Source organism: Rhamphochromis longiceps, linkage group LG9 (assembly GCF_057381845.1).
Source record: "Rhamphochromis longiceps isolate RC_006_pf linkage group LG9, R_longiceps_female_GT1.1, whole genome shotgun sequence".
In the NCBI taxonomy this organism is placed as follows: domain Eukaryota; kingdom Metazoa; phylum Chordata; class Actinopteri; order Cichliformes; family Cichlidae; genus Rhamphochromis; species Rhamphochromis longiceps.
In genome coordinates, this window is record NC_140565.1 from 10,540,903 (window position 1) to 10,555,415 (window position 14,513).

At 40.4% G+C, this 14,513-nt stretch overlaps 1 protein-coding gene and 1 long non-coding RNA gene across 2 annotated transcripts; one reads left to right on the forward strand and one right to left on the reverse strand.

The window, feature by feature from the left end:
• Positions 1–2,177: 2,177 nt before the first annotated feature.
• LOC146661702 (uncharacterized) lies at positions 2,178–5,621 on the reverse strand. The gene has a single exon (XM_085419498.1). The coding sequence runs from the start codon at positions 5,619–5,621 to the stop codon at positions 2,178–2,180; it is 3,444 nt and encodes a 1,147-aa protein (XP_085275624.1).
• A 1,226-nt stretch (positions 5,622–6,847) lies between these two features.
• LOC146661703 (uncharacterized) lies at positions 6,848–14,384 on the forward strand. Its single transcript, XR_014913249.1, has 5 exons — positions 6,848–7,669; positions 9,682–9,800; positions 11,075–11,194; positions 11,452–11,540; positions 13,518–14,384. It is a non-coding gene; the product is annotated as an uncharacterized LOC146661703 (long non-coding RNA).
• The last annotated feature ends 129 nt before the right edge of the window (positions 14,385–14,513 follow it).

Below are 14,513 nucleotides of genomic sequence, written 5' to 3' on the forward strand. Positions count from 1 at the left end.
AGTCTTTTGAAAAATATTATTTTGATAAAAGGAAACATGAGTTTTAATACTTACCACAGAAATTTGAAGACAGTTTCTCCAACTTCAGAGTCCAAAATCCAGATGAAGCCTGAAAGAATGCATTGCAGTAGTTGAGAAATACAGAAAAATACCTGTAAATGACTAATACGGAAAATTCCTTCACGTTTATACTGTAGATAGTACTGTATTTTTACGGATTTTTTTTACAGTGTGTGTTTCAGCGTCTTTACGGAAGGCTGCGAAATAAAAAGATGCTCATATTCACTTGCATTTGTTACCCTGTTGTTATCTTCATGTCGGTTACCTTCACGTGCTGCTCTTTGGCAGTTTTACAGATTTTATTCTGAACATCTTTCTGAAGTGACTGGTTTTTGCTTGTATTCAGCAGAAACTGGAAACTAATCCAACTTGCTGAATGTATTTACACAGTCTTGTTTGCCTCCAGTGCAGTGTCTTTGTCACAAATGTGAGAAACAAATTAAAAGGTGATCATGCCAAAAGGTAGTGAAATTAATACAAAATTGTGAAGGCAAAGTGCCAGAAGAGTAAATACATGGTCACAAACTGTGTATCAGGTAAAATTGTCTAAGTGAGGGTTATGCTTGTGTTTTACTATAACACCATCTAGTGGATATCTAGTGCTCATTGTTCTTTGACAAATACTTTCAAATAGCTTCACAGTGCAAAGCAACCAGAACTGAAGGCAGATACAGTAAAGGCCTCGCAAGGGAGGAAACAACATTTGATATCTATGAGTTCTACACTCCAAACGGTCAATTATTAACAAAAAAACTTGCTTGTTCAATCCAATTTGAGCCTTTGAAAATGGGGGGATTGTATGAAAAAGGCCTAACTCCTGAACGAGCATTTTCAAGGATTTCAAGCACCTGTACCTGTTCAATGTTCACTTGAAAGACCCCCTTATAAAGTACTTCTAGCTGAAATGATGAGGACAAAATCCATGCTGCTTGTTTGTGAAAAATCTGAAAGTTGTGGCTGTATAGACAAACACAGTGAAAAATTTCTGAAGTCTCAGTGTCTCCCTGTGTGTTGATGCAGAATGTGTGCACACAGAAGACTCAGTGCCAGTTATCAATTTAGTTATTTATTTTTTGCACTGCATTAGATAACATCAAAATAGTGTTTTCAAAAATGACAATAATATTCCCAATTGTGTTATTTTTATGTTGTAATCTTTATGAAAAAACTTAAAAAACAAACAAACAAAAACAAAACACCTACCTCATAATCTTTTGAGTCTGGTATATGGCGGGGCGCTGTGGACACCCAAGTTTGTGAATGCAATAGCTCAAGAACGAGACAATGTAGAATTTTTTAATTAATACCATGGTAGCATTTACTAAAAATCTCTGTAAGGTTTAAATCTCAGGGACCTTGACTTCAAGGTCAGAGCTTAACTTTTCTAAAGAAAAGAGGATTTTCCCATTTATAAAACATGTATGTCTACTAGGAGGCTAAAGGTTAGCACTATATTTAAAAAGAGTTACAAACAACAATTAGATGATGCTTAAAGCTGGTTTATTTAATAAACATCCAGTTTATTTCCAATTTGGATCAAATTATGTCTGATTGAAGGACTGATGTAATGGTAAGTTGTCCGCTGCTCCGCTTTGAATATTGGTAAGAACTTGACACAGAGATTACTTAATGGATTTTAAGCAAAATTGTGCCTTAGTTCAAGAACATATTCATCAGTTGTTTTTATGTTTTTAGGCTTTTTTTCCCTTTTCAATTTTCACAAGAATTGCTAGTTCCCCTAGAGTTTTGGCCACCTCAACAATCAAGTGATTCCCTATGAGCAAGCAATGAGCGACAGTGGGAAGGAAAAACTCCCTTCTAAAAGGAAGAAACCTTCGACAGAACCAGGCTCTTAAAGGGACAGCCATCTGTCGCGACTGGTTGGGGTGGGGGGAGTGAAAATTAAAAAAGACAAAAAAGCCAAAGTGATCATTATTGGAGCAGCTTAATTAATTCTTGCAATGTAATCTGCTGTTAATGGCTTTTTACAATCCCTGTTTGTGTTTTTGTCATTTTTGTCCGTGGTTGAAGCAATGCTGGAGATTGATTCTCTATGATCTTTCTGTTTTGAAGGCTGCTGAGAGACCACAAGGTTTGGTCCCCGTTTGCTACTCATGTCAGGGAGAACTCTTAGAGAGGCCAGGACTGAAAAAGGGGTGGTGGAGAACCTCCGAGGGTGTTATGCGCTGGTTTGGATCCAATGCTAACATCTCTTTGATTAGGCTGACAAATACATTTTGGATTTTTTCCTTGCCCCACATTATACTCAGCATTAGTCCAAGGTCATCGAGGCACTTAAGTTTTATGGATCGAGTGTCGTTGGACTGATAATCTGTTTCATCTTGAAATTGTCTTTCGGTCTTAAATGTCCAGTGTTGTCCGTTGTAGTTGTCTTTTATGAAATAGTTATCAGTGTAAAAGCCAGAGTCTAAAACATGATCTGGTGGCTGTCCCTGGGTCTGTATGATGAATTTCAAAACATCATAATCATTTCTCCCAGGGTAGAAAGGATACCCAGTAGCAAGCTCCACAGCTACCAGCCCCAGGGACCACATGTCTATTGCTTCATTAAATAGACTACCAATCATAACCTCAGGTGCTTTATAACCAACCGTCCCCACACAGTCACCAGGAATCACTGTAGATGCGGGACATGCAATGCCAAAGTCTATAAGTTTGACTTTGATGGGACACTCATAGCGGTCCACAACCATTATGTTTCCAGGTTTGAGGTCAGCATGCACTATTCCCAAAGAACCCAGGTGGGACAAGGCATTTGTGAGTTGATGTAAAATTGGCCTGATTTCGCTTATGGGGAGACCCTGGTTTTCCGGGTCCTCTATGTAGTCCCACAGGCTTTGGTCAAGGAGTTCAAAATTTAAGCAGATGCGGTCACCGTCGATGAAAAAGTCGTTCCATTGAACAATGTTGCATCTATCTGCATCCAAGCCTCGCAGCTGCTCCAGGATGAGAATTTCCATTTTTGCCTGTTGGAGAATTTTAGGGTTATTTTTGTTGACTTTAATAGCAACAACTTTGTTGGTTTTTGTATTGCAACATTTGGTTACAATACCAAAGCCCCCTTCTCCAAGGAAACCCTCGACCTCGTAGTGACCTCCCAAAAGGGTCCCTTTAGATATTTCAAGATCATCTATAGAGGAGGATGTGTTGGCTGATGCGTTGACGTATTCTTGTTGAGAAAATTCTTCTGAGTATTGGGAACTGCAGCTGATTTTCTGTGATTCTTCTCTTTTGCAACTAGAAGGCTGCTGAGAGACCACAAGGTTTTGTCCCCCTGTGCTACTCATGTCAGTGCAGGGAGAACTCTTAGAGAGGCCAGGATTGAAAAAGGGGTGGTGGAGAACCTCCGAGGGTGTTATGCGCTGGTTTGGATCCAATGCTAACATCTCTTTGATTAGGCTGACAAATACATTTTGGATTTTTTCCCAGCCCCACATTATACTCAGCATTAGTCCAAGGTCATCGAGGCACTTAAGTTTTATGGATCGAGTGTCGTTGGACTGATAATCTGTTTCATCTTGAAATTGTCTTTCGGTCTTAAATGTCCAGCGTTGTCCATTGTAGTTGTCTTTTATGAAATAGTTATCAGTGTAAAAGCCAGAGTCTAAAACATGATCTGGTGGCTGTCCCTGGGTCTGTATGATGAATTTCAAAACATCATAATCATTTCTCCCAGGGTAGAAAGGATACCCAGTAGCAAGCTCCACAGCTACCAGCCCCAGGGACCACATGTCTATTGCTTCATTAAATAGACTACCAATCATAACCTCAGGTGCTTTATAACCAACCGTCCCCACACAGTCACCAGGAATCACTGTAGATGCGGGACATGCAATGCCAAAGTCTATAAGTTTGACTTTGATGGGACACTCATAGCAGTCCACAACCATTATGTTTCCAGGTTTGAGGTCAGCATGCACTATTCCCACAGAACCCAGGTGGGACAGGGCATTTGTGAGTTGATGTAAAATTGGCCTGATTTCGCTTATGGGGAGACCCTGGTTTTCCGGGTCCTCTATGTAGTCCCACAGGCTTTGGTCAAGGAGTTCAAAATTTAAGCAGATGCGGTCACCGTCGATGAAAAAGTCGTTCCATTGAACAATGTTGCATCTATCTGCATCCAAGCCTCGCAGCTGCTCCAGGATGAGAATTTCCATTTTTGCCTGTTGCAGAATTTCAGGGTTATTTTTGTTGACTTTGATAGCAACAAATTCGTTGGTTTTTGTATTGCAACATTTGGTTACAATACCAAAGCCCCCTTCTCCAAGGAAACCCTCGACCTCGTAGTGACCTCCCAAAAAGGTCCCTTTAGATATTTCAAGATCATCTATAGAGGAGGATGTGTTGGCTGATGCGTTGACGTATTCTTGTTGAGAAAATTCTTCTGAGGTTTGGGAACTGCAGCTGATTTTCTGTGATTCTTCTCTTTTGCAACTAGAAGGCTGCTGAGAGACCACAAGGTTTTGTCCCCCTGTGCTACTCATGTCAGTGCAGGGAGAACTCTTAGAGAGGCCAGGATTGAAAAAGGGGTGGTGGAGAACCTCCGAGGGTGTTATGCGCTGGTTTGGATCCAATGCTAACATCTCTTTGATTAGGCTGACAAATACATTTTGGATTTTTTCCCAACACCCCCTTATCTTCAGTAGTTGTTCAAGGTCATCGAGGCACTTAAGTTTTATGCATCGAGTGTCCTTGGACTGACAACCTGTCTCATCTTGAAATTGTCTTTCGGTCTTAAATGTCCAGTGTTGTCCGTTGTAGTTGTCTTTTATGAAATAGTTATCAGTGTAAAAGCCAGAGTCTAAAACATGATCTGGTGGCTGTCCCTGGGTCTGTATGATGAATTTCAAAACATCATAATCATTTCTCCCAGGGTAGAAAGGATACCCAGTAGCAAGCTCCACAGCTACCAGCCCCAGGGACCACATGTCTATTGCTTCATTAAATAGACTACCAATCATAACCTCAGGTGCTTTATAACCAACCGTCCCCACACAGTCACCAGGAATCACTGTAGATGCGGGACATGCAAAACCAAAGTCTGTAAGTTTGACTTTGATGGGACACTCATAGCGGTCCACAACCATTATGTTTCCAGGTTTGAGGTCAGCATGCACTATTCCCAAAGAACCCAGGTGGGACAGGGCATTTGCGAGCTGAAATAACACTGGCCTGATTTCTGTTACTGGGAGAACCCGGTTCCTCCGGTACCGCATGTACTGCCACAGGCTTTCATCGAGGAGTTCAAAATTTAAGCAGATGCGGTCACTGTCGATGAAAAAGTCATTCCATTTAACAATGTTGCATCTATCTGCATCCAAGCCTCGCAGCTTCTCCAGTATGTAAATTTCCATTTTCGCCTGTTGCAGAATTTCAGGGTCGCTCTTGTTGACTTTAATAGCAACGACTTTGTTGGTTTTTGTATTGCAACATTTGGTTACAATACCAAAGCCCCCTTCTTCAAGGAAACCCTCGACCTTGTAGTGACCTCCCAAAAGGGTCCCTTTACATATTTCAAGATGATTTGAGGTGAAAGTCATCTTGACTGAAATGTGTTTGTTTGCTCAGTGAATTGGTGAGAACGTTTAAAAAAAATTTCAGTGACTCTGAAGAGGTTTACAAATACTTTCAAATATAGCTCTGGTCGAACGTTTGAAGGCTGCGAACAAACTGACTAAAACTTGCTGCTCCTGACCCCTATTTATAGAAAAACTTCAAAGGCTCAAAGGCATGTGCTTGTGACATCCTCACATGTCCTTGTGACATCATCACATGTCCTTGTGACATCATCACTCTTCATGAATCAGATTGTCACATGACATTTTAGAATGGGGATGTTTTTTTTTAAAACCGTTTTCAAATTTAACCCTCTGTGGTCCAGGGTATAATTGGCCATTCTTGACTATTTTTGATTTTACCTCTATATTTCACCTTTAAAATATGTTTTTCTTGCCTTATTTGGCACCATTATTTTCAGCACAACCTCAAATATCTCAAAGTCAAAGTCAACTTTATTTGTCAATTCTGCCACATGTACAGGACATACAGAGAATAGAAATTTCGTTACTCTCAAACCCTAGATGAAATAGCAAATGAACATTTAAATATAAGAGAGTGATTAAAAAATGCAAATAAAATAATTAAAAAGTAAAAATTTAAATAAATACAATACAATTTAACAAGAAAGCTATGCAATATACAATATACAATATTCAGGTATGGGTAAATGACATTGAGTGTAAACCAGGCAGAGTAGTGCAAATAGGCAAATAGTGCAAATGGACATCTAGTAATATACGGTTAGAGATAGTATAACAACAAAGTCTTATGAGGTAATGGCAGTCCAATGCTCCACAAAGTGACTGGTAACTGGTGCAGGCCAGTGAGTGTGTGTGTGTGTATGTGACAGAGTTCAGTGAGACCATGGAGGAGAGGAGGGGAGAGGGGGCAGAATCGGGAGGGAGTTAAGCTTCCTGACAGCCTGATGGATGAAGCTGTCCTTCAGTCTGCTGGTCCTGGCCTGGAGACTCCGCAGTCTCCTCCCTGACGGCAGCAGCTTGAAGAAGCTTTGCATTGGGTGCGTGGGATCAGCCGCTATGCAAAGGGCTTTTTTAGTGAGACGGGTGCTGTAAATGTCCTGGAGGGAGGGGAGAGAGACACCAATGATCCTCTCTGCAGCTCTCACTATGCGTTGGAGGGTTCTATGACAGGACGCATTGCAGGCTCCAAACCACACAGTGATGCAGCTCGACAGGATGCTCTCGATGGTGCCTCTGTAGAAAGTGTACATGAGAAATTTGAGTTATTGTTTTCATTTTGGTATACTATATTAGCACAGTTGATCTAAATTAATAACACAATAAATTGTGTGTGCATCTCCTGTTTTGTCATGGTTGTATGTCCCGGTTCGTGACAGGCTGCATGAGCTCATCTGCTGGGAGTGTAGTACTGTAGAATTTCAGGCATAAAAACGTGGTTTTCACAGACCTTGTCACAGGGTCTGAGTTGGAAGATTTTGGTAAAGCTTTGTCCCTGAGGTAGTTGAAAAACCCCAGTTGGGTAAAGCGTTTGGGTTTTTTTGTTAACAGACATGCTTATCTATTTAGTTGGTGTTATTTTTTCAGCTAAATTTTTTAGTGCAATTAGCACTTTCAGCATCAATCCATAGCAATGTGTTGTATTTTTCACATTGTCTGTGTGTAAAATACATATGTAAGCATAGATTACACAAAGGATCCTGCACGCCAAGCTGGATACAAATAGAAATCCCTGGAAACAATTCTTTCTGCGCTTAAGAGCAGCTTCCTATTGCAACGCTGGAGGATTTGTCACCATTACTGGATATGCTGCAGAAGCACAGCAAAGCAGTGACTGTGTGTAGTCGGTTGCAACGTTAGAGCTCACGATCGTGAAGGCAAGAAACTGGATTAATCTTTTCATCGTTTTCCATCCTGGCGGCAACGTGAGGGATCCCATGTATCCACCAAACAAAGACGCCAGGCATGGATTGCAGCGGTGAGACGAGCGGATATCGAGTTCCGTGCAATCCCCAGCTTTTTGTTGGTTTGCTCGCGGCATTTTCTCTCCGGTGAGTTCTAAAGTAATTCATATCACTATCCGATTGTTCAGTCTGACGTCACTAGCCGTGTCTGGGCCTAAACTCTGCTGCAGGTCCATATATCAAATGATCACTGTGGCATTACTGAGAGTTAAAACACTGTCTTAAGTCTTTCATCTTTAATAAAATTATCAGCGTTCTGCTCTACCAGGTGTAACAACTGAGTTAAACATCCAGGCATCCATGACAATGGAATTTATGACATATGAGTTAGAAGTTAGCAGCAAGTTAGCTCGCTAGCTTCTATCTAAATACAATATAGCATGTCCTGACTGCGGGGTTTTGGAAACAAATTAAAACGTACAGCTTTCTTATCACTTCCAACATAAATGAAGACAGAAAACTAAACAGCAGTGACATTTGTAGGGTTACTGAACTTGGGCTAGCTGGTATATAATGATGTGCTACGTGACCGCTAGCGACACAGCTATGTTAGCATAATATAAACACGCTAACTTTTTTTCCACTCGATAAAAGTTAACGTGAGTGTTCTCGGTGGTCAGGAACAAATGTAATCGCATGGCAGGATGCTGTAAAAGGACCAAACTAAAAGGCTTTTAGTGGGTTTTTTTTCAATGCGCTGCGGTCATAGATAATGAGATAAAACATGCTAATGTGTGATGCTGCAGAACCACGTCATGTCGACTGAGTAGCTTTTGATTTGGCATTATTGCAGGCAAACCAGCATATGAAATGGATGTAACAAATCCAGTGGTGATGGGAGTGACAGCGTCACGGAAGCTGAAGGGCAGACGAAGGACTGTGTGTGCAGTCAACAGGGCAGAGCAGAAATAAACCGGCTGTTGGAGGAGAACAGACTGCTTCGAGCACAGTTGCAAAAGACAGAGCTGAATGAAACTTTCTTAAAGGACGATACCGAAAAAGTAAGATATTACACTGGACTATATTGTTATGCAGTCTTAATGTCCCTCTTCAACACTGTCAAAGATTTCCTGCCAATATCGAAGAAACTGACAGGTTTCCAAATGCTCTTACTCACACTAATGCGTCTGAGACTTGATCTTCCAGTCCAGCATCCTTGTCATCTATTCCATGTGTCACTGTCTTCTGTCTTCACCGATACCGTTGATGTTTTGGGCAGACTGACAGAAAGAAGGATGACCTCAAAAAGTGATATAGTCCAGACAGAGCTTACAAATGATGGGCCATTTGCTAAACCTGCAGCACACACTGCTTTCTATGTGAAAGAACCATTCTGTGAGAAAAACTCTACTGCTCATTTGATCTATGACCTCTGAAAAACAGTTCATGATTTCCATTACTATTCAATTATTTAAAAAAAAGTACATTCCCTGGGTTATACAGCACTGATATGCAAAGCTTAATTGTATATCTGTAACTCTAGAACTGCAGTATTTATAGTTTTCTTAGTTTAATATTTCAATTTCATATTCTTCTTCTAAGTATAAAATCCCTTTTGTTATATTTGTCTCGTTAATTTAACTGAAATACACTGAAAATTGCTCACAAATTAAGGTTTATGTGTCAATACAAATGCAGGTTTTATTGCTGGGAGCTTCCCGTGATGCACTGACTATTTCTTCTTCCATGACACTAATGTTTTGTCTTTGCTTCATCATTTATGTACTGTACTGTATCCCCAGTTTTCCAGCGAGGGCTGCGTACATTTTGATTGCATTAACGTTTTTATCCAGCCTTTATGTGCAATAAAGTATAGCCAATCAGAAGCTGCAAAATTCAAATGTAGTTACTGACAGGCCAAAGTGCAACAGGGAAGAGATTAAATGGGATCAAAGGGAGTGGCATTATAAATTCCTTCCTTCCTGAGATTCAAATCCTCCAATCAAAACGGTGCCAGCAATGCAAAGACAGATTTCTTTAAAAGATTGGACACAATAACAAAGTCAGTCGTTTATTTATTAAAGCACTGTTAATAATTTTAGTTGCTGCTATTTCAAATAAATGTTTGGTACAACAAATTTCTCCGTGTTCTGTCTCAGGCTTTATTCGGGCCCTGGTACTAGAGCTATGGTCTGTTCTTGAGTGCAGCAGTGACGACATCAGAGTGGTCCGTCCCAAACCAACTCCCATTGACCCCACAGATAGGAGTTGCATTAAGGTATTGTATGTATGTGCGTGCGTGTGTGTGTGAGAGAGAGAGGGAGAAGGAGAAACTTCCTGGAGCCCACAATGCCCCAATTTTTAGATATCTACATAATAGTACAGACACAGATCTCTTAGAAGTTTTGCTTTTCCATCATGTTTTTAGCTCACTGGTTACAAAGGTGTTTAAATTGATTAAAATTAAATTGATTCCAATTATTATTAACCCAGGACTCAGAATAGTGGTCCATGTGTTGCTGTGATACCAGCAGCCATGTAGAAAATTCACTTGTGAATATTCATATTTAAGAAACTGGCAATAGTGATTTTGTTAACAAGAAAGGCTTTTTGCTGATTGGTTTATGGGTGTCTGGGCAAATAAGCCTTACTTTCATAAGACTGCATTTTTAGTTATGTTTTTGGCAGAATTTCTCTCAGGAAAGCTTCAACAAGCTCCAGCGTGAGCCTGTCTGTGTGTGTCTGATGCTTGGCCTCTGACAGCAGCCAAGTCATCTCTCTCAGAGAGACTAGCCAAGTGAATACGGACAGCCAGTGATGTGTAAACTGTGTCCTGCCACAGGCGACTTTAAAGTCTGCCTTATCAGTGGGTTATACATATATGCTGAGGTCAAAGGAAAACTAAATATACACACACCAGCACTTTGGTGAATTAACTCGAGTCTTTGCTTTAATCTGTGCTAAGTACAGTAGGAGGTTTGGTAGTACATATGAAGATAAGTTCACACATGCACAGAAACATCAGAAGACACATGAAAGTATAGATATTTCTATTTTAGAAAAAAAAAATCCATCGTATCTTGTTTTTTTCTTTACGTTTCTTTGAAGCTGTTTAATATAATCTAAGTTGTAGCTCGTTTGTGCAAGTGTCTCTCTTTTTTTCCTTTGATGCTTTTGATGATATGTTTTCCCTGTTCTACCAGACCCAGTGAAAAATGCAGGGAGCTTTCCTGTAGTTTAATATTCTTCAGGCTGCAATAGGTTTCTGCTCAACCACTCTGCTCAGAATATATGTCTTATTCAGTTTTGAGAGTGTGGTAAACCATGTTTTATCTTTGCAATCATAAATTCTTTTTACATTTTGTTTTGCTTTGAATACTACAGATATTATTTGTCATATTATCGGTAGTGTTTGTAGTTGAATAGTGTTATATTATTATTATGTGTTAGGATTTGATCAATCCATGACGTGCACAAATGCATTCACAATGGTCTTTAAAAGCAAATACATTTTTTCTCTCTAACAGCTGCTGTATTTACTTTCCTCTTCAGTCCTTCCTGTACTTGGTCAACCTCCTCTCCTCTTCCCAGTCGGTGTGGCAACTGCTGGGCCGACAGTCTTTGGCCAACAAAAGCGAATACACCCTGAGGGAGATGCCAACCTCCATACCTGTAAGTGTTTTTCTTCTTCTTCTTTTCCACACACTGCAGTTTTTTTTTGTCATCCATCTGAGGGCATGTTTGCACTTTTTATTTGGCCTCCAAACACCACCCACCCATTTGTTTTACTTCAAACGCATTCAAATAAACCCTCTCACACTGAGACTGATATACGTTCTCCACCTTACCCATTGTAAATTTCCACACAGTTTTCGTTTTGCACCCTATCCGGTGCATTCTTGTTCAAAGCCTCTCATTTTACTCCACAGGATTTGATTGACAGACTGATTGCCGTGAATTCGGATGGGAAGATTCATTCTCTCTTCCACTACGAAGAGAGTCACACATTCGGCCTAAGGTGGGATTCATTTTTTTTTTCATATTACTTAACATGGTAAATGGCCTGTATTTATATAGCGCTTTACTAGTCCCTAAGGACCCCAAAGCGCTTTACATATCCAGTCATCCACCCATTCACGCACACATTCACACACTGGTGATAGCAAGCTACATTGTAACCACAGCCACCCTGGGGCGCACTGACAGAGGCGAGGCTGCCGGACACTGGCGCCACCGGGCCCTCTGACCACCACCAGTAGGCAACGGGTGAAGTGTCTTGCCCAATGACACAACGATCGAGACTGTCCAAGCCGGGGCTCGAACCGGCAACCTTCCGATTACAAGGCGAACTCCCAACTCTTGAGCCACTATCGTACTTCCCCACTAACATCAGTGGGGAAGTACATGATATCAGATTATCACCTGGTGACTGCACACACACTTCAGCCTCTGGCAATAGGAGACTGGCATGGTTCTTTATACTTTGATTACCCAGCATTGAAAGGCTGATGAAAGGATTTCTCTGGATAAGAGAGAAATAAGCTGGTGTGTGTGTGTGTGTGTGTGTGTGTGTGTGTGTGTGTGTGTGTGTGTGTGTGTGTGTGTGTGTGTGTGCTTGTGTAAATACTCACATCAGCCTGTATAAAATACAGCAATGCATAAGTGTTTTGAATGAATAGAAATGTGACACATGAGAAGGTGTGTCTGTGACTGTTCCTGTATAACTTATTTTCAGACTAGTTAACAAGTTATGCTCCGGTCATTTGATGTTACCAAGATAGATGTCCTTTTGTAATATAGTTAAATTTTCTTTGTACATTTCATTTATCCACCATCATACATTAAGCCAAGAAGAGTTCATTATACTAACAAGAGGTATCAACGCTGGGCCAAAGTGCAGCACGTGGTTAAAGTTTGTAATCCAGCCGGGGTGTAAATATCACTCAGCAGCCAGTCGCAGAGATGAAGCAGGCAGCATCAACACATAAATCTACTCTACCCGGCTTAAATCAAAAGACCACCTCTGACTGAAAAGCTGTAGATTTTACTTTTTTGCACAAATTAATTCAGATTCACACTAATTCTGTTCACAGCTCCAACAAAATGAGGAAGAGGAGGGGGAGAAACACAAGTAGATTGAAGTACAATTGGATGAAAGTCGAGGAGAAGGAAGTTTAGGATGAGGAGGAAGAAAAGCAGCAGGAGCATCTTTAGGGATCCCTATGATGTCATTGAGGTTTATTTCATTAATATTGTCCTCTCACAAAGAAAGATGACTTGTTTTAGTTCACCTACCTACTTCCTGTATTAAATAGTGATGTGCAAAATGTTGTGGAAAACCACGGAGCAGGCACGTATAGTGCATCTGCAGGTAAATGAACATCAGATCTCTCAGACTAAAATCTGTATTATACTTTTAGTCTTAAGAACATATGTTGTATATTTATCACCCTTATGATAAAACCCATGTCAGCCATTGGTTTATGGACTTTGTATTTAGAAGCCTCAACATTTGCTTTATTGCTATCGCTATGTTGTTTTTTGTGAGCCTTTTAGGACCATATTAGGACGAGGGATCAGAATCTGGAGTCGTGCACACTACTGTTTCATTTAGCGTGTATCCATAAGATTTGTGCAGCAGATCCAAGTTGTGCCTTGAAAACAGGAAGGTTGTCTGCATAGAGGAGAACTTTAATAGCAGGCTTGTACAAAGTGAGGCTTTGTGCTCACATTTGCTGCAAACACTCGTTTTAATTCTGTTACCCTGTTTTGATGCAGAATTGAGTTGAAATCAGGCACCTTCTGTTTTAATGTGTTCTTGTGAATTGATTGTGTATCGCATACATTTGATTTGACTTTCTGCGAGACAACAGTCGTCCGCTGGCCAAAAAAAGTTTTCCAAATACCTCCACGTGATCAAGCCTGGATTTAGAAAACAATAGCAAAAAAAATCTGCACCTCCTGCTTCACATGCAATTTGTGTTTGTGTGTTCAGAGGCGGCGGCGAGAGGGGAGACCTCGGCTCATCCAGCTGGAGAGCCTGACCAGGAGGAGTCGAACATTAACTCTGCTCTTCCAGGGCACCCTGCAAAAATAAAAAAGAGGACAATTTTTAGATTGATGTTTTGTTTCCTTTACAATATTGTAAAGGAAACAAAACATCAATCTAAAAATATTTAAAACACAAATTACAACAACAATTTCAACCATCAACTCAAATATTTGGTTCTAATTGAACAGAAATTTCTATGAACTTGCAAGAACTGTGTAGGACATGAAACAGTGTGTGTCAGATCCTGAATTTGAAATTTCCACTGAAATCACGGGTAAGAGGCAAGTGGAACCAAGCTGACTTCTGCTAAATGGGTCAAACTGGGCAGAAAGTACACAAACACATAACATCCTTATAGAATATGATGTAACACTATAGATCAACTTACCTCAGAATATATAAAGCATATAAACAATTACAGCAATATGATGCAACAAACACAGCAGTGCTACTAATCCAAAATACTCATAGAACTTCATAGAACTGAAACAAACATTTATTTTTAGGCCTTCGTCGCGTCGCTGTGACGTAATCGGCCTTAAAATGCGGCCTTTAAGGCTGCAGACCCTGAATTGGGATACAGCCTCTGAATCGCTGCATCTTGTAGCTGTGTCGTCTTAAATTGGTCATGTGATTTTGACGCGCCGACGCGTCCGGCAACCCCAGAGGTTTAACTTAATATTTAAGTGTCTCTTGGTTTTAGACTAGTTGTTTAGTCTAATTTGATGTTTTAAACCAGAAAAGGAAGAAGAGGGCTTAGAATTACAGGTAAGAACTGCTCAGTGGTATGTGATAAACTGTAAATGTAAAGCTTACAGGTCAGTCCTCATGTTTTTAAATCAGATTTTGAGTCTGTACATGGCACATTATGCTTTTGCATGTTGTGAAATGTGCTGCAAAACAAACTGAGGTAAACTAACTGGTTTACTGTGATGGATT